We start from the raw sequence: 20,337 nt of genomic DNA, 5'->3' as shown, positions 1-20,337 counted from the left end.
CTGAGCTGCCTGCACTGCTCGTCTGCCCAGCACCGTCTGAGCTGCCTGTCTGCCCAGCGCCGTCTGAGCCATCCGTCTGCCCAGCGCCGTCTGAGCCATCCGTCTGCCCAGCGCCGTCTGAGCCATCCGTCTGCCCAGCGCCGTCTGAGCCATCCGTCTGCCCAGCGCCGTCTGAGCCATCCGTCTGCCCAGCGCCGTCTGAGCCATCTGTCTGCCCAGCGCCGTCTGAGCCATCTGTCTGCCCAGCGCCGTCTGAGCCATCCGTCTGCCCAGCGCCATCTGAGCCGCCCATCTGTCCCGAGCCATTAGAGCCGTCCGTCAGTCAGGAGCCGCTAGAGCCGTCCGTCAGTCAGGAGCCGCCAGAGCCGCCAGCCAGTCAGGAGCCGCCAGAGCCGCCAGCCAGTCAGGAGCCGCCAGAGCCGCCAGCCAGTCAGGAGCCGCCAGAGCCGCCAGCCAGTCAGGAGCCGCCAGAGCCGCCAGCCAGTCAGGAGCCGCCAGAGCCGCCAGCCAGTCAGGAGCCGCCAGAGCCGCCAGCCAGTCAGGAGCTGCCAGAGCCGCCAGCCAGTCAGGAGCTGCCAGAGCTGCCCTACAGTCATGAGCTGCCCTCCAGTCATGAGCTGCCCTCCAGTCATGAGCTGCCCTCCAGTCATGAGCTGCCCTCCAGTCATGAGCTGCCCTCCAGTCCGGAGCTGCCCTCCAGTCCGGAGCTGCCACTCAGTCCGGAGCTGCCATTAGTCCAGAGTTGTCCCTCTGTCCTAAGCTACCTCTCTGTCCGGAGCGATTTCTCTGTCCTGAGCTACCTCTCTGTCCTGAGCTACCTCTCGGTCCTGAGTTGTCTCCTCTATTTAGGAGGGGCCTTGGTGAAGGTTCCTGGACCATGGTCGGGGGCGAGGGTCGCCACTCAAAGGACGCTAAGGAGGGGGACAAAGACAGTGGTGGAGTGGTGTCCTCGTCCACCGCCGGAGCCGCCACCGCGGACAGATGCCCACCCAGACCCTCCCCTTGAGTTTTAGGGGTGCGCCCGGAGTTCGCACCTTGAGGGGGGGGTTCTGTCACGTTCCTGACCTGTTTTCTGTTGTTTTGTAGGTGTTTAGTTGGTCAGGGCGTGAGTTGGGGTGGGTATTCTATGTTGTGTGTCTAGTTCGTCTGTTTCTGTGTTCAGCCTAATATGGTTCTCAATCAGAGACAGCTGTCAATCGTTGTCCCTGATTGAGAATCATATATAGGTGGCTTGTTTTGTGTTGGGGATTGTGGGTGGTTGTTTCCTGTCTCTGTGTTTGTGTTCTGCACCAGCTAGGACTGTGACGGTATGTTCTTTTGTTATTTTGTATAGTGTATTGTTTTGTGTTGATTAAATTCATTATGGAAAATTACCACGCTGCGTATTGGTCCTCTGATCCTTCTCGCCTCTCCTCGTCTGAGGAGGAGGACGACTTAGACTGCCGTTACAATCTTTATGTAATACATGTATCACTAGCCACTTTAAACTATGCCACTTTATGTTTACATACCCTACATTACTCATCTCATATGTATATACTGTACTCTATACCATCTACTGCATCTTGCCTATGCCGTTCTGTACCATCACTCATTCATATATCTTTATGTACATATTCTTTATCCCTTTACACTTGTGTGTATAAGGTAGTAGTTGTGGAATTATTAGGTTAGATTACTTGTTGGTTATTACTGCATTGTCGGAACTAGAAGCACAAGCATTTCGCTACACTCGCATTAACATCTGCTAACCATGTGTATGTGACAAATAAAATTTGATTTGATTTGAAGTGAACAGGCGCACACTTTATTCCGGTAAAATACCATAAGCACAATGTGCCCAAAACACGGAACACAGACAAGTGTCTGGCGCGTAACAAAAATACCAATAGACAAAATACACGTAACACAAAACAGTCTTACACAAAGACATGATGGGGAACAGAGGAATAAATACATGTACATTGATTGGGGAATGAAAACCAGGTGTGCAGGGAACAAGACAAAACAAATGGATACATGAAAAATGGAGCGACGATGGCTAGAAAGCCGGTGACGTCGACCGCCGAATGCCGCCCGAACAAGGAGAGGAGCCGAAAGTTGTGACAATACCCCCCCCCGGTGCGTCGCTCCAGCGGTGCGAAGGGCGAGGCGCAGGGTGATCCGGCCGGCAACGGTGGAACTCACGCAGCAGTTCAGGGTCCAATATATCAGCCACCGGAACCCAGCACCTCTCCTCCAGACCGTACCCCTCCCACTCCCACTAATAGATTCTCACTTTTAGGAGCTGAGCGCTGGATACTGTACTTGTCCACTGCATCAACAGTACATTACCATGGAAACAGTATAACATCTCAGTCAGGTTAGCAAAATGGCATGATATTGAACCATCCTGATAGTACTTCTAAAGCGGGAGAAAGACAGGTAGGACTAACATCAGAGATTATGTGGTTAGGTTAAGCGCCAAACAGAACAAGCTAAACAATACGCTCTAACAGTAGGACATGTTCCATCTCACTGGCCTGTTTGAGATCTAAATACCAACCTCTGTTGGCCCTAAAACCTCAGACTGATTTCTGATCCAGTGTTGTAGGACATATCAAGTTAAGACTGTTTTTTGAATGGTCTCTGTTTTGTTTTTTAAATCCCAAATATTTGATGGTCTTGAATTTGACTCAACTTGCTCTGGTCTTGGTCTTGACTTGGACTTGAATATCTTTGGTCTCAGTCTTGAATCTGACTTGAATAAGGTGGTCTCAGCTACAACTGTTCTGCTCACCACCAGTAGAAACATAAATACACTGGTAAATGTTGTGTTCTATTCGACGTCATAGTGTAGATGAAGGACTCTTACCTCCTCCATAGATCTGACACAAGTAAGGGAATCTCCAGACATTACCCAGACCCACAGCAAAACCTATACAAGTCAGCAGATATTGGACCTTGTTGTCCCACTTGGGCCGTTCGCTGCTGTCCTTAGTATCCTTAGTAGCATCACCAACTACATTCATCTCATTACTATCCATCTTCTGGTGGGTGTGAACTATGGTATGCAACTACTCTGGCCTGACCATGTCCTCTCAGTCTGCATATATTACATGAGGAACTTCCTTTCTGCCTAACTTTACATCAGTCTCCACCTAGTCTGAAGAGAAAAGGAGGAGCCGTGCTGCCTGAGTACCCTCCATATCAACAGAAACACGAAGACAACTGTGCTGCGTGAGTACCTGCAATATCAACAGAAACACGAAGGCAGCCGTGCCATCTGAAGGTTCAGCCTCACCTCATTGTTTTGTTTAATCAAGGGCACTGTGTTTGTGCAAGGAAAGTGACACCCATTATTCCCCTGTCCCGCATTGTGGCTCCTGTTGTGTGGAATGTGGACGCGGACGCGGACTTCCATCAAGCCTGCGATATGAGCCCTCATCTGCACACTGTCCCGAGGGGCGTATCTACGTGCCCTCTGATGTGCGGGACCATCTCCTCGCCTGGGCACACACAGCACCTGTGTCGGGGCACCCGGGTATAGCCCGTACTATCAACTGTCTCTCCGCCAAGTACTGGGGGCCCACCTTGGACATCTGGGTTACGTCTCTTCCTGCTCCACCTGTGCACAAAGCAAGACACCTAGACACCTCCCCTATGGCAAACTCCACCCGCTGCCGGTTCCACAACGACCCTGGTCCCATTTCTCCGTGGACTTTGTCACAGACCTTCCCCCCTCGGAGGGGCACACCACGTTGTGGACCAGTTTTCCAAAGCCTGTCGTTTGAAGAGGCTCTCTTCTCTCACGTCTTCCGGCACTACGGGACGCCGGAGAACAACGTGTCTGGCCGTGGTCCTCAGTTCACCTCCCGTGTCTGGAAGGCCTTCATGGAATGACTGGGGGTCACGGTCAGCCTCACCTCCGGGTACCGTCCCCAATCAAGTGGGTAGGTGGAAAGGGTATATCAGGAACTGGGTGGGTACCTTCCCTCCGTCAACTCTTCCTCTAACCTCACACCCTTTCAGTGTGTTGTAGGCTATCAGCCGGCCCTGGCACCCTGGCACTGGAGTCAGATCGAGGCTCCTGCGGTGGACAATTGGTTCCGGCGTGCCGAGGAGGCATGGAATACCGCGCACACCCGTCTCCAGCGCATCGTCCTCCGGCAGAGGGCGCAGGCCAATCGTCACCGCAGTGTGGCCCTGGTCTTTCATCCCGGTGACAGGGTCTGGCTTTCTACGAAGGACCTGCTCCTCCACCTGCCCTGCCGGAAGCTGAGCCCTCAGTTTGTGAGCCCGTTCAAAGTCCTGAGGAGAGTCAATGAGGTGATTACTGCTCCCCATCAATTACCGTAACTCACCCTCATTTCATGTATCTCTCCTCAGGCCGGTAGCAGCTGGCCCTTGGCTAGTGCTGGACCGCACGACGCACCTCCCCCTCCCTTGGACGTCGAGGGGGCCCCGGCATACTCCGTCCGCAGCCTGTTGGACTCACAGCGTCATGGAGGGCTTCTCCAGTACCTGATCGACTGGGAGGGGTACGGTCCCGAAGATCGGTGCTGGGTTCCGGCACATTACATCCTGGATCATTCTCTCATTCGAGACTTCCACAGGTGTCATCCTGACCGACCCGCACAGCATCTCCGGGGTTGTCCCCAAGGTCAGCGGTGCCCCGCTGCTGGAGCAGCGCCTCGGGGGGAGGGTACTGTCACACCAGCCTTTGCTTTGGCTCCCCCTTCTGTTCAGCTCAGGCATTCAGCGTAGCAGGCCTTCTAGCTTCTGCCAAACCTACTGCTGGCAAACACCCTTCACTCATCAACCCTGGACTTGTCTCGTCATCATTACACACACCTGGTTCCAATCCCCACTCTATCACTGTATATATACTCCCTCTGCCATTTGTCTTTGTCGGTCATTGTAAATGTTACTTGTTTTCCTGAGAGGAATTTCTTCTACTATTTCCTGAATATGTTGCACTTTGGGTTCGCCCTGTGACTTTTTGTTTATGAAGATATATTTGGAGCACAACAGCGTCTGGGTTTCGTCCCGCTTTGATCTCTGGTCCTTAAATAAATTCAGTAGTTCTGAACCTGCGACTGCCTCCTGCCTACTCCTCTCTACACCAGTGACACCTAATGCACTGTAGATCCAGTCTGGATATGGCTTCAACTCCAAATTTGCAAGACAACTTTCCTGAAAGGGACACACAATAAAAATCATTAATATGGTACAGTTTTCCTGCAAAGAAAGTCTCAGTATGAACTAGTCTATCAACATGAACTGAAGCAATGCACTGACTTGTGTATCTAACATAACCTGTGAATGTAATCTGTTATTGTCGATTGTGACATCACTATCTTATTGTGTTTTTTATCAGTTTCTACGTCTCAAAACTCTGTAGTTTAGCTGCTTATTACGTTTAGAGGGAATATTACCAATTCAGGATACCAAGCTTTCTAGAAGAGCTTCTTAGGGACTGTGTCGTCGAAGTAGAAGACAAAAATGACGAACGTGAAGGGACTGATCAGCCTCCATGAAGGCGGCAGGTAGCCTAGCGGTTAGAGTGTTGCATCAGTAACCGAAAGGCCTCTGGTTCGAATACTCAAGGTGAAAACTCTGTCGATGTGCCTTTGGCACTTAAACTTAATTTAGTCCAGGGGTGCCTTACTACTATGCTTGACCCTGTAAAACAAGACATTCATTGCACCTATCCGGTCTATGTGACAATAAAACATGTTATTTGTATCTGCCAGTAGAAATTGCAACTGGGCCAGGCTCTGTGGTATAATAAATACATGACAATGGTTATCATTTTATCATAGTAATCAATGGCATTTTCCATCTAGATACTCCCCTATCAATACCCCCACCATCTTGAATAATGCAGTTATCCTAGAGATTGTTGAACTGTGTTTTGTGCAGTAGGAACATGCTGTGGGCACTTATGAGGAGATCTCAGGTTTGTCACAGAGAACAGGGATATGCTGAATCCTTAGAATACACAGGGCGGTCCCATGATGCCTATCATAAGCCTGCACTCTGTGAGTAACCCTATAAATTATAGGACAAGTTTCTGCGAGGTGTGGCCACGCCCAATGGACGAATGATCCCATCTCCTTGGAAACCAAATACCGATTGATGAAAAAGTATCCTACTCAGATGGAAGCAATCATCCCCGAGGGGATCCTGCGAAACGCAGTGTTGCTCATTCAAGACCAACGGACTGACTTCACAATACATCCCGACCTGGATCAGAGAAAGAACGAAAACAACTCTAATAGACTTTACCTTCCGGGACTGAGGACTGAGGACTGAGGACTGCGCGAGAGAGAGAAGTGGGTCTCACTCCTTTGGCTGTGAGCTATTTTTGGCCTGCTGGACTCATATCACTACTGTCAAGAGAAGAGGACAATGGACCTTTTTTTTCTCCATCCCATCCTAGAGGAATCCACTTGGTCAAGCAACATCGGCATTCAAGTACATGACCTATTGCATTCTTAAATTCCTCTGAAAGTGGCGTTGTGTGTGACGTGGTGGAAGTCATTGAGTAATTGTAAGACAGCTGGTCTAATTTACGAGCCCATGGTCAATACTGTCCTGGCATTGTCCACATTCGGATGCTAACTGATTGCCTAGTTCATTGTCTATTCCTGGTTGGTGAAGCTCTCTATAAGGTCACGGTTGTGAAAGCCTGTGTTGGTGAACCCCTTTCACATTGTCTCTTTCAATTACAAAAAATAAAATAAATCCTGTTAATGTTCTGTTGAGTATGGCTGACTTGAGTATGGAAGTTCATTCATACTGACCTGTGGAGATTCTCAACTCAATAACTGTGTTGTATCCCGTTATTCCCTGCTTTTATATTGTATCTTTAACTACCTAATTTTCCAACTGATTTAGTCTAGTAAATAAAAACTTCAATTCATTATTTGTGGCATTGTGTTAATTTACGAGCTATTGGGTTCTTGAGGTTCCAGACCTCGACGACTCTTCAGAATGAGAACATGGTAAAAATGATTATATTGTTGATAGGATTAACACTGTAATGATTAATGATAATGAGTTAATTCAAGAGTCTCTCTATAGGCAACCCTTAATGGTGCCCCTTTCAGATTAATTTGAACAGGATAACCAGATGAATCAAATAAATCTGATCAATTCATTATTCCAGTAATTAATCAGTAAATTATCTGGAATATTTGGCCCAAAGTCGCAAGACCAGCACTACACATTAAATGGTCATCCCCAAGGACTATGATATAGCAAGACCAGAACTACACACTGAATGGTAATCCCCGAGGACTATATTATACCAAGAACATAACAAGAACAAGGGATATAATTTAGTTTAATGTTGACTTTTCAGCACAAAAATTACAACAATGTGTCAATCAATGTAAGCTTTAATGGCTTTTCTGCCATACCTCATTCCATACAACCATGTAGTGTAAAACTTGTAGTGTAAAACATTCAAACGTATCTACTCCTTTCAGCTATCAGTGGCATGAAGTAAACACATGGAGGCCTGTCATGAAAACAACAATGGGACTAGTGACTTGATCACTATCTTCCATCTGCTGTCTCTGGGATGTCTGGTTTGTTCTTGGTAGCCTCATCCGTCAGGTGAACTTGTTTGGTAATAGTGTTTAAGTCATCTTGTTTAAACTCATTATCCTTCTTGCAGCAGCGGTTCCTCAAACATTTGTAAACAGCCGTAAGAGGTACAGAAAGACCTGGGATTCCTGCCAGGATGAAGATTATAGCAAAGATCCAGGTTGGATATTCCTTCTCCTCCAATGTAGGGAAGTTGTCCTGTGAAGAAACGGTAATAACCTTGTTAAGTGTGTTTGTAGGCTACTGATGCCACTGTCTAGTGAGATCCTTTCAAACACCCAATAAAGAACATGTGCACGCAAGTTGATTTACTATTAGCAAGTAGAAATCTCCTCATTTCATAACTAATTTGGCCACTGACAACAAAGTGAAACGTTACCGATTCAGGATTCCAGGCTTTGTACATTGGTGTTTCTTGGACTTTCGTGACAAAGTAGAACACAAAGATGACAAACATGATGGTGGGGCTGACAAATCTCCATGTGATCTGCCAGAAGAGGTTGGGCTTGTGGCCGATCATGAACTCAATATCATCGTTGAACCTGTTAGAACAACGTACATAGTCAACATTCATTAATACCCAGACTCTAATGAATCTATGGTGAATGTAAGGACCAACAGAATTTTGTTTCTATACTAACCTGTCAATGCCATAGAGTAACGTAACCCCCAACATCTCACTGAATTAATGTATTACTCACCTTTCAATACCATAGATGTACAGAACACCGACCATCTCACAGAATTAATTTATTTCTCACCTATCAATACCATAGAGGTACACAACCCCAACCATCTCACAGAATGCAATGATCAGCAGAGGAATGGACCCGCCATAGCTGTCAAAGAGTGCCAGCCAGTAGTTCCCTGAGCCTTGAACAAATATTAATCCAACAAAGCAGCAGAGGACACATGTTGTCCCTGTAACAGAAGAAGAAGAAGATAAAGATATTTAACAAAGGGATCTCCATCCTTCAAAATGGTGTAAGGGACATATGTCTTTGTCTCATCTCACCAGCGATGGCTTCTTTGGGCCAACTCTTGGGGAAAACCCCCAGGTCCTGAAGTGGTACCAGAACTCCTTCGATATTTCCAAACATGGAGGACAGGCCGAGACAGAAGAGCATGATGAAGAACAAGACTGACCAAACAGGAGATACAGGCATCTTAGTGATGGCCTCTGTGAACACGATAAAGGCCAGACCAGTTCCTTCAACCCCCTGTAGCAAGACAAGGAGAGAATGAATCAGATGCCTAGCAACTAAGATATATTTACAGTAAGCCTCATATACTCCACTTGTGTTGTATCCATCTCACCAAACCTTATACAAATATTGGTAACACTTTACATTCAGTTACCCTTTTATAAAAATGAATGAATCACCTCACTAAGGAAAGAATTCAAGTCACAGGTCTTCAAGTTGAGCCCCTGAATGACTTCTGGATGTGTTCCATTGAGACTCTGGAGAACGTGATCATAGTTGTTCTCAGTGACGTTGCCCTCGGGGAGATCAAATGTATTCAGCAGTGTCAGGATATTTCTGCAAAAACATTTATTTCGAGGTTAGTTCATATCTTCATGCAACAACTCTAGTTTAATTCTAGTATAGGTACATACCCAGTAATACAGTCATCAAACTTCTCTGTGGCTCTGAAGCCAATGATGGTGTAAATGACTGTTGCAGCGTAGACGGCAGTGGCTCCGTTCACGATAGAGATGATCACTGCATCTTGTTCACAGTTATTACTGGAGAGACAGAACACATTAAGAACCCAGCCATCAGAATCCAGCCATAAGGTTTGAATCTAGTTCAACTGTCGTACCCCATCAGAATCCAGCCATAAGGTTTGAATCTAGTTCAACTGTCGTACCCCATCAGTATCCAGCCATAAGGTTTGAATATAGTTCAACTGTCATTCCCCATCAGTATCCAGCCATAAGGTTTGAATCTAGTTCAACTGTTGTACCCCATCAGTATCCAGCCATAAGGTTTGAATCTAGTTCAACTGTCGTACCCCATCAGTATCCAGCCATAAGGTTTGAATCTAGTTCAACTGTCGTACCCCATCAGAATCCAGCCATAAGGTTTGAATCTAGTTCAACTGTCGTACCCCATCAGTATCCAGCCATAAGGTTTGAATATAGTTCAACTGTTGTACCCCATCATAATCCAGCCATAAGGTTTGAATCTAGTTCAACTGTCATACCCCATCAGAATCCAGCCATAAGGTTTGAATCTAGTTCAACTGTCGTACCCCATCAGAATCCAGCCATAAGGTTTGAATATAGTTCAACTGTCGTGCCCCATCAGAAACCAGCCATAAGGTTTGAATCTAGTTCAACTGTCGTACCCCATCAGAATCCAGCCATAAGGTTTGAATCTAGTTCAACTGTCGTACCCCATCAGAATCCAGCCATAAGGTTTGAATATAGTTCAACTGTCGTGCCCCATCAGAATCCAGCCATAAGGTTTGAATCTAGTTCAACTGTCGTACTCCATCATTATCCAGCCATAAGATTTGAATCTAGTTCAACTGTCGTACCCCATCAGTATCCAGCCATAAGGTTTGAATCTAGTTCAACTGTCGTACTCCATCAGTATCCAGCCATAAGGTTTGAATCTAGTTCAACTGTCGTACCCCATCAGTATCCAGCCATAAGGTTTGAATCTAGTTCAACTGTCGTACCTCATCAGAATCCAGCCATAAGATTTGAATATAGTTCAACTGTCGTACCCCATCAGAATCCAGCCATAAGGTTTGAATATAGTTCAACTGTCGTACCCCATCAGAATCCAGCCATAAGGTTTGAATCTAGTTCAACTGTCGTACCCCATCAGAATCCAGCCATAAGGTTTGAATATAGTTCAACTGTCGTGCCCCATCAGAATCCAGCCATAAGGTTTGAATCTAGTTCAACTGTCGTACCCCATCAGTATCCAGCCATAAGGTTTGAATCTAGTTCAACTGTCGTACCCCATCAGAATCCAGCCATAAGGTTTGAATCTAGTTCAACTGTCGTACCCCATCAGAAACCAGCCATAAGGGTTTAATCTGAACCAGATATATTGCAGCATCACTTTAACTTTTGCATAAATCTTGGCTGCATTAATGTCAATGAAATATTTTACGATGAAAGTTAAGCGTGCTCACTTTGAGGTAGGTAGGACTGGGTCCTAAGCTTGCAGTGGTTATGTACAAGTTAAGATATGTCTTGAATTGATTTAGTGTCTCAACCGGGTTGTGAACAACAAGTCATTTAGTAGTTATTAGCCAGAAGTATGGACTTACTGCACTGAGTTGTAGCTGGAGAAAGACAGAAGACCTCCAAAGGCCAAAGAGAATGAATAGAAAACCTGGGCACCCGCATCAAGCCAAGTAGTTGGGTTCATTAGTTCATTCATCTGGAGAAACACACACCCAGAGAAATGTTGTTAGGTGTGTCGTTTTGATTCTATCATACTACCTCATATATTAACGCTAGCTAAAAGGCCTTAGATGCACTCTTTGTGGATCTGGATCTGTGGCTGAACTTGGAATATCATATACTTTGAATAAATACTTTTGTTCGATGACGGGATAGTAATGTTAACTACTCACGTCTGGGGTGAAGAGGAACTTCACTCCATTCAAAGAGCCTTTCAAGGTCAAGCCTCTGATCAGAAAGATGGTCAGCACCACATAAGGTAATGTTGAGGTGATATACACAGCCTAATGGGAGGAGACCACAGGGTAATGTTGATATACACAGCCTAATGGGAGGAGACCACAGGGTAATGTTGATATACACAGCCTAATGGGAGGAGACCACAGGGTAATGTTGATATACACAGCCTAATGGGAGGAGACCACAGGGTAATGTTGATATACACAGCCTAATGGGAGGAGACCACATGGTAATGTTGATATACACAGCCTAATGGGAGGAGACCACAGGGTAATGTTGATATACACAGCCTAATGGGAGGAGACCACAGGGTAATGTTGATATACACAGCCTAATGGGAGGAGACCACAGGGTAATGTTGATATACACAGCCTAATGGGAGGAGACCACAGGGTAATGTTGATATACACAGCCTAAATGGGAGGAGACCACAGGGTAATGTTGAGGTAATATACACAGCCAAATGGGAGGAGACCACAGGGTAATATTGAGGTGATATACACAGCCTAATGGGAGGAGACCACAGGGTAATGTTGATATACACAGCCAAATGGGAGGAGACCACAGGATAATGTTGAGGTGATATACACAGCCTAATGGGAGGAGACCACAGGGTAATGTTGAGGTGATATACACAGCCAAATGGGAGGAGACCACAGGGTAATATTGAGGTGATATACACAGCCTAATGGGAGGAGACCACAGGGTAATGTTGTGGTGATATACACAGCCAAATGGGAGGAGACCACAGGGTAATATTGAGGTGATATACACAGCCTAATGGGAGGAGACCACAGGGTAATGTTGATATACACAGCCTAATGGGAGGAGACCACAGGGTAATGTTGAGGTGATATACACAGCCAAATGGGAGGAGACCACAGGGTAATATTGAGGTGATATACACAGCCTAAATGGGAGGAGACCACATGGTAAGGGTGAGGTGATATACACAGCCAAATGGGAGGAGACCACAGGGTAATATTGAGGTGATATACACAGCCTAATGGGAGGAGACCACAGGGTAATGTTGAGGTGATATACACAGCCAAATGGGAGGAGACCACAGGGTAATGTTGAGGTGATATACACAGCCTAATGGGAGGAGACCACAGGGTAATGTTGATATACACAGCCTAATGGGAGGAGACCACAGGGTAATGTTGAGGTGATATACACAGCCTAATGGGAGGAGACCACAGGGTAATGTTGAGGTGATATACACAGCCAAATGGGAGGAGACCACAGGGTAATGTTGAGGTGATATACACAGCCAAATGGGAGGAGACCACAGGGTAATATTGAGGTGATATACACAGCCAAATGGGAGGAGATCACAGGGTAATATTGAGGTGATATACACAGCCAAATGGGAGGAGACCACAGGATAATGTTGAGGTGATATACACAGCCAAATGGGAGGAGACCACAGGGTAATGTTGATATACACAGCCAAATGGGAGGAGACCACAGGATAATGTTGAGGTGATATACACAGCCTAATGGGAGGAGACCACAGGGTAATGTTGAGGTGATATACACAGCCAGATGGGAGGAGACCACAGGGTAATATTGAGGTGATATACACAGCCTAATGGGAGGAGACCACAGGGTAATGTTGTGGTGATATACACAGCCAAATGGGAGGAGACCACAGGGTAATGTTGAGGTGATATACACAGCCTAATGGGAGGAGACCACAGGGTAATATTGAGGTGATATACACAGCCTAATGGGAGGAGACCACAGGGTAATGTTGATATACACAGCCAAATGGGAGGAGACCACAGGGTAATATTGAGGTGATATACACAGCCTAAATGGGAGGAGACCACATGGTAATGGTGAGGTGATATACACAGCCAAATGGGAGGAGACCACAGGGTAATATTGAGGTGATATACACAGCCTAATGGGAGGAGACCACAGGGTAATGTTGAGGTGATATACACAGCCTAATAGGAGGAGACCACAGGGTAATGTTGAGGTGATATACACAGCCAAATGGGAGGAGACCACAGGGTAATGTTGAGGTGATATACACAGCCTAATGGGAGGAGACCACAGGGTAATGTTGAGGTGATATACACAGCCTAATGGGAGGAGACCACAGGGTAATATTGAGGTGATATACACAGCCTAATGGGAGGAGACCACAGGGTAATGTTGATATACACAGCCAAATGGGAGGAGACCACAGGATAATATTGAGGGGATATACACAGCCTAATGGGAGGAGACCACAGGGTAATGTTGAGGTGATATACACAGCCAAATGGGAGGAGACCACAGGGTAATGTTGAGGTGATATACACAGCCTAATGGGAGGAGACCACAGGGTAATGTTGAGGTGATATACACAGCCTAATGGGAGGAGACCACAGGGTAATGTTGAGGTGATATACACAGCCAAATGGGAGGAGACCACAGGGTAATGTTGAGGTGATATACACAGCCTAATGGGAGGAGACCACAGGGTAATGTTGAGGTGATATACACAGCCTAAATGGGAGGAGACCACAGGGTAATGTTGAGGTGATATACACAGCCTAATGGGAGGAGACCACAGGGTAATGTTGAGGTGATATACACAGCCTAATGGGAGGAGAGAGGGATGTTGTTATGAATTTGAACAGTTACTGTTTTGTGTACTATTATAGCAAATATACTAACATGGACTTATTAGTTTATGTCAACACCTACTCATTAAAGGGTTTTTCTTTAATTTTACTATTTTCTACATTGTAGAATAATAGTGAAGACATCAGAACTAAATAACACATATGGAATCATGTAGTAACCAAAAAAGTGTTAAACAAATCAAAATATATTTTATTTTTGAGATTCTTCAAATAGCCACTCTTTGCCTTGATGACAGCTTTGCACACTCTTGGCATTCTCTCAACCAGCTTCACCTGGAATGCTTTTCCAACAGTCTTGAAGGAGTTCCCACATATGCTGAGCACCTGTTGGCTGTTTTTCCTTCACTCTGCGGTTCGACTCATCCCAAACCATCTCAATTTGGTTGAGATCATGGGATTGTGGAGGCCAGGTCATCTGATACATCACTCCATCACTCTCCTTCTTGGTCAAATAGCTCTTACACAGCCTGTTGAAAAACAAATGATACTCCCACTAAGCCCAAACCAGATCGGATGATGTATCACTGCAGAATGCTGTGGTAGCCATACTGGTTAAATGTGTCTTGAATTGTAAATTATTCACAGACAGCGCCACCAGCAAAGCACCCCCACACCATAACACCTCCTCCTCCATGCTTTGCGGTGGGAAATACACATCCGAATTTGGACTCCAGACCAAAGGACACATTTCCACTTTTTCCAATTTTCTATTGTCCATTGCTCGTGTTTCTTGGCCCAAGCAAGTTTCTTATTATTATTGGTGTCCTTTAGTAGTGGTTTCTTTGCAGCAATTCAACATGAAGGCCTGATTCACACAGTCTCCTCTGAACAGTTGATGTTGAGATGTGTCTGTTACTTGAACTCTGTGAAGCATTTATTTGGGCTGCAATTTCTGAGGCTGGTAACTCTAATGAACGTATCCTCTGCAGCAGAGGTACATGAGAGCCAGTTTCTTCATAGCGCTTGATGGTTTTTGCGACTGCACTTGAAGAAACGTTCAAAGTTCTTGACATTTTCTTGATTGACTGACCTTCATGTCTTAAAGTAACGATGAACTGTCGTTTCTCTTTGCTTATTTGAGCTGTTCTTGCCATAATATGGACTTGGTCTTTTAACAAATAGGGCTCTCTTCGGATTGGCTCAAATGTATTAAAACCTCTACGGGATTGGTGTCCCCACCACGGGATGGTTGAGCTAACGTAGGATAATGTGATTAGCATTAGGTTGTAAGTAACAAAAAAATCCCTCGACATAGCCATATCTGATGTGGGCACAAAGCATCAATTCTTGTTAATCTGTCCAATTTACAGTAGCTAATATAGTGAAAGAATACCGTGCTATTGTTTGAGGAGAGTCCACAATGATGAACATTTGGGTAGTCTTGATACAACATTTTGAGCAGATATACAATGCTTCCTTGGATCAGTCTAAAACTTTGCACGTACACTGCTGACATCTAGTGGCCAACATCTAAATTGCGGCTGGGCTGGAATAATACATTATGGCCTTTCTCTTGCATTTCAAAGATGATGGTATCTTTTACCAGATCTAATGTGTTGTATTCTCCTACATTAATTCACATTTCCACAAACTTCAAAGTGTTTCCTTTTAAATTGTATCAAGAATATTTATATCCTTGCTTCAGGTCCTTAGCTACAGGCAGTTAGATTTGGGTATGTCTTTTTAGGCAAAACATTTTTTTTAAAGGGTCAGATCCTTAATAGGTTTTAAGAGGGAAAGACAATGCACACCTATTAATTGTAATTAATTCCAGGTGACTTATCTCATGAAGCTGGTTGAGAGAATGCAAAGAGTGTGCAAAGCTGTCATCAAGGCAACGGGTGGCTATTTGAAGAATCTCAAATATAAAATATATTTTGATTTGTTTAACACTTTTTGGTTACTGCATGATTCCATATGTGTTATTTCATAGTGTTGATGTCTTCACTATTCTTCACTATTCTACAATGTAGAAATTAGTCAAAATAAAGAAAAACCTTTGAATGAGTAGGTGTTCTAAAACTTTTGACCGGTAGTGTATAACTATTGTAAATATGTTCCGCAAGCTGACATTAGTTAAATATATGTCACTATGGATACATAAAATAATCACATTTTACCATTGCAGTTTAATGTCACAGAAGCTGAGATATATGAGTTACAGTATATGTCATTAGAGTGATATACTACTGATATGTCATTAGGGTGATATACTACTGATATGTCACAAGGGTGATATAGTACTGATATGTCAGTAGGGTGATATACTACTGATATGTCACAAGGGTGATATAGTACTGATATGTCATTAGAGTTATATACTACTGCTATGTCATTAGGGTGATATACTACTGATATGTCACCATGTCAGACCTGGGATAACTATAATTTTAACTATGCTTTGTGGAAAGTAAAACTAATTCTGGGGTAACAAATAGTTACTTTGGAGGTGACTACAACTATCTGAATACATATTAAAATCTCAGGAAGTGACTATTTATCTGAAACTATTGGATTGGCTGCCTTCCACTGGCAGGGCTGTATCTAGAACTGCATGTTGAAGATAGAAATAGAATGAATTGACAACACACAATGCCCTATACTATTCCAATTTATCTGACAGTCATATATTTGATCTACATGATACATTTCTATCTGAACATTTTGTAAATGTACATTCTCCTGTATGTCCATTGCCCCAGGTGCACATAATCAAGTTAAACCAATTATACCAATGATATTTTGTACAGATAAGTATAAATAAGTTGTGATGCTCAACTACTGAATGACTCCTTCAACATGCTACTGAAAAGGTTGAAAGCTGCCATTCATTTTATGAGACCTGAAAATACTGCAGAGTAATTCAAAGCCATTTGCAAACACTTCTAACAGCAAGTTGAATGCTTAGCAAAAACAACTTCGAACCTCTTTGTCCATCTGAGGGCAAGTGTTCTTGTTGTCAAACACACACTATACCATCTTTAAAGGGATAGTTTACTCAGAATACAAACTCTCATGATTTTCCACCTCCTTTGTCTGTAGTTGGGACATTTAGTTTCCTTTCGACACTTAATGGCCGTACTTTGTTACTGTTAGCTTTCTCAGCAACACTTACCATTAAACTGTTCTTGTACCTGTGTAATAAACTTTAATTACTTTTGGAACAACATTTTATTATCATGTTGTTACACAATACTTTGTCAATTGCATTTTAATCGCATATCAATGACCTGAGTGTTTTTGTAACTACTGTACACAAGAGGAATTGTGACTGTTCCTTATTCCACTTATGTAATAACTCCATTATTATGCAATTATAAAACAACTGCCAAAGTCAATGTTCTTGTTGTAATAATGGCAAAGTTACTACACAAGTATAACAACTTAATATCATGTGTTACAGTACTACCTTATGTCTCACTCATTATGAAAATATATATTTGTTCGTTTAAAGCTGCAAAAGTGGTCTACTCTAATGTTGAGGTGATTCCTTGTCCCTCGTGTATTTCATTCTAGGTTATAGGCTAAATTAAGACTCATATCTAAGAGCCCTACAAACCACTTGCTTATAATAAAATATTTGACTAATTCAACTAACTGTTTTATTTTTTGGATTCTTTATCAAATATTTGACAGCCATATATTCAAATACCTTCAAATATTATTTGGTTTTCTGAGAGGTATTCAAAATACTACATTTGTTTGTCTTTTAGCTGAAACTCTATATAAACTATATTTGTCTACCTCGAGTGTTTGAAAAGTTGGTATTTTCAAATAAACTACAAACTACAACAATTTTCTGTCCAGGTTTGCACCATGGTGACATACACTGTATATACAGTATATAATACAATATGCAATACAAATATATAAAATACGTTAAAATTAGAACGTGAACACTGTCTACAACTGTTTACACTGTCAAAGTGGTGTCAGAAAGGTCAACAAAGCTGTTATTAAAAACAGCTGGGTCATTTGAGCGCTCTGGTAACATGCTTTATTGCATATATAAACTGAACAGAAATATAAACTCAGCATGTGAAGTGTTGGTCCCATGTTTCATGAGCTGAAATAAAAGATCCCAGAAATGTTCCAAAAAGCTTATTTCTCTCAAATGTTGTGCACACATTTGTTTACATCCCTGTCAGTGAGCATTTGTCCTTTGCCAAGATAATCCATCCACCTGACAGGTGTGGTATATCAAGAAGCGAATTAAACAGCATGATCATTACACAGGCGCACCTTGTGCTAATGTGCAGTTTTGTCACACAACACAGTGTCACAGATGTCTCAAGTTTTGAGGGAGCGTACAAATGGCATGCTGACTGTAGGAATGGCCACCAAAGCAGTTGCCAGAGAGTTTAATGTTAATTTATCTTCCATAAACCACTATGTCATTTTAGAGAATATGGCAGTATGCCCAATCGGCTTAACATACGTGTAATTGGCTGGGCCTGTGCCTGGCTCCCAAGTGGGCGGGCCATGGCTGCGCCCCTGCCCAGTCATGTGAAATCCATAGATTAGGGCCTAATGAATTGATTTCAATGAATTGTTTTCCTCATATGAACTATAACTCAGTAAAATTGTTGAAATTGTTGCATGCTGCATTTATATTTTTGTTCAGTTTAGTAAAACAAATCATTCTGTCATGTTTTGTATATGGCTATAATATCATAAAAAGGAAACCTTGATTCAGCGCTTCAATAACCAAGTGCCTATAAACATAACCGTGATCATTTTGACATTGACAGCTGCTGCTGTTATAAAGTGATTTGCTGTCCAGAAGTTATGCCGTACCTTCCCAGTAGTCTCAATGCCTCGACTTATGCAGATAAACAGCAACGCCCAGGCAGACACATGGCATAGGACCATCCACCATTGTAGCCCACCTGTGTTACCTATGTCTGGGGTGGTGTTCAGGGTCTCTCTGTACCAATAGTAATCCACTGGAGAGCTTCTTTCACACTCTGACACCAGGCCTGGGTAAAGTTCATTTAATTCATTCACATGGTAAAATACAATAGAATGAAGCAATTGAAGACAGAGTTACAGGTAACGAAATAAGGGGTGTGTATAAAGTTAATCATTTTCCATCATTATAGCTCAGCTATCTATGGATGACTTACCTGTCATGTTGGCATTGACTGGACATTGGCTCCAAGGCAGCGGATCTTGGAAGGAGTTAAAGAAGTACCACATCACCCAGGCCATGATGGTGTTGTAGTACAGGCTGACCAGAAAGGACACACACATGGATCCAATGCCTATGGAACATAACACAACACCGTGGCCCAATGAGATTTGGTCTATTTTTACCCATGTCTAAATTCCTATGGAGTGTTTTGCTTACCAATGCCAGTCAAGTATGGATGGATGGCAGACCAGACACCTACACTGCCTTTCCTTAGACGTTGACCAATAGCAAACTCCAGATGGAGCAGAGGAACACCTTCTAGAACCAGCAGGATCAGGAAAGGAATCATGAATGCACCTGAGAACAGACCAAGAAGCAGGGTGGAGGAGGGGTTATCTGTTGCTGTTGTATGTACATAAAGAAACACAGGGTTGCAAAATTACAGTAACTTTCCCAAAACGTCCGTATTTCCTGCTTATTCCCCTCTGTATTAACCTCTGTATTAACCTCTGTATTAAGGGAATTATCAAACCGGGATTTCTGGAAAACCCATGAATTTGAGGAAAGTTACCGGTATTCTGCAACCCTACTCTTCAACAACACATTCAACAACACCTACCTCCCCCATGGCTCTGGCAAAGGTACGGGAAGCGCCAGACGTTCCCCAGTCCCACACAGAAACCTACGATAGTCAGCATGTACTGGGCCTTGTTGTCCCATTTGGGTCTGTCCCCAGCCTCCTCATTCTCCAGCTTTTCCAGTTCCTCATAGGAAGGGATCCTTTCTTCCAGGCCTTGGTTGGAGACCTGTAAACACCTCATGGTTCCTTCCACGCAGATGGACAGGCTCAATGCAAATGGAAAATATTACTACTTTCTATGGAGTCCAATGTATGTGTAATCTGTCCACTGTTCAAAGGAGGCTATTTATAAGGGCAAACTGTTCCCGATTATAATCAATGTCTTGGAATGGATGTGAGGCGCATTGCACACGCCTACAACCCCATTCCGTATGCCTCTTGCTAGTACACCATGGTAATCTATAGTCATTGGCCTCTGATAACGATCTCTATGACTCTTTTATGAGTGATATCAATTCCAATGAAGGTTCAACATTCAACGTTGTTATTTGTATCCAATATACTGTCGGGTTCTTCTCTATAGAGTAGAACTAAGTCCAATTAGATTGTGGTTGTGATGGTGAGGATCATGATGTTATTGTTGGTTAATGTACCCAGTACTTTAGCTCTTTTATCTGTGTTATTCATAGGGATTCTCTGTATCCACTAAGTTCTGATT

General features: G+C 43.8%; 1 protein-coding gene across 1 annotated transcript; it reads right to left on the bottom strand.

Annotated features, from left to right (window-relative positions):
- Nucleotides 1-7,545: 7,545 nt before the first annotated feature.
- Nucleotides 7,546-19,860, bottom strand: LOC120047317 (sodium-dependent neutral amino acid transporter B(0)AT1-like). The gene is made up of 12 exons (XM_038992841.1): nucleotides 19,659-19,860; nucleotides 19,256-19,396; nucleotides 19,032-19,169; nucleotides 18,703-18,884; nucleotides 11,197-11,307; nucleotides 10,888-11,000; nucleotides 9,215-9,343; nucleotides 8,981-9,137; nucleotides 8,612-8,816; nucleotides 8,358-8,517; nucleotides 7,976-8,138; nucleotides 7,546-7,794 (listed from the first exon to the last, which is right to left on the bottom strand). Exons 1-12 carry the CDS (start codon nucleotides 19,858-19,860, stop codon nucleotides 7,546-7,548), a joined length of 1,950 nt encoding a protein of 649 aa, XP_038848769.1.
- Nucleotides 19,861-20,337: the final 477 nt, after the last annotated feature.

The sequence above is a fragment of the Salvelinus namaycush genome, chromosome 5 (genome assembly GCF_016432855.1).
Source record: "Salvelinus namaycush isolate Seneca chromosome 5, SaNama_1.0, whole genome shotgun sequence".
Lineage (NCBI taxonomy): Eukaryota > Metazoa > Chordata > Actinopteri > Salmoniformes > Salmonidae > Salvelinus > Salvelinus namaycush.
Note: the sequence above shows the minus strand (reverse complement) of the source record. Positions and strands in the feature narration are given on the sequence as shown.

Excerpts from the sequence above, each read along its gene's own strand:
- LOC120047317 (XM_038992841.1), bottom strand. The coding sequence starts at position 19,860 with ATGAGGTGTTTACAGGTCTCCAACCAAGGCCTGGAAGAAAGGATCCCT. Across the intron at positions 19,170-19,255 it reads TCCATACTTGACTGGCATTG|GCATTGGATCCATGTGTGTG; the intron begins GTAAGCAAAACA and ends TATGTTCCATAG. Across the intron at positions 18,885-19,031 it reads AGTCAATGCCAACATGACAG|GCCTGGTGTCAGAGTGTGAA; the intron begins GTAAGTCATCCA and ends AACTTTACCCAG.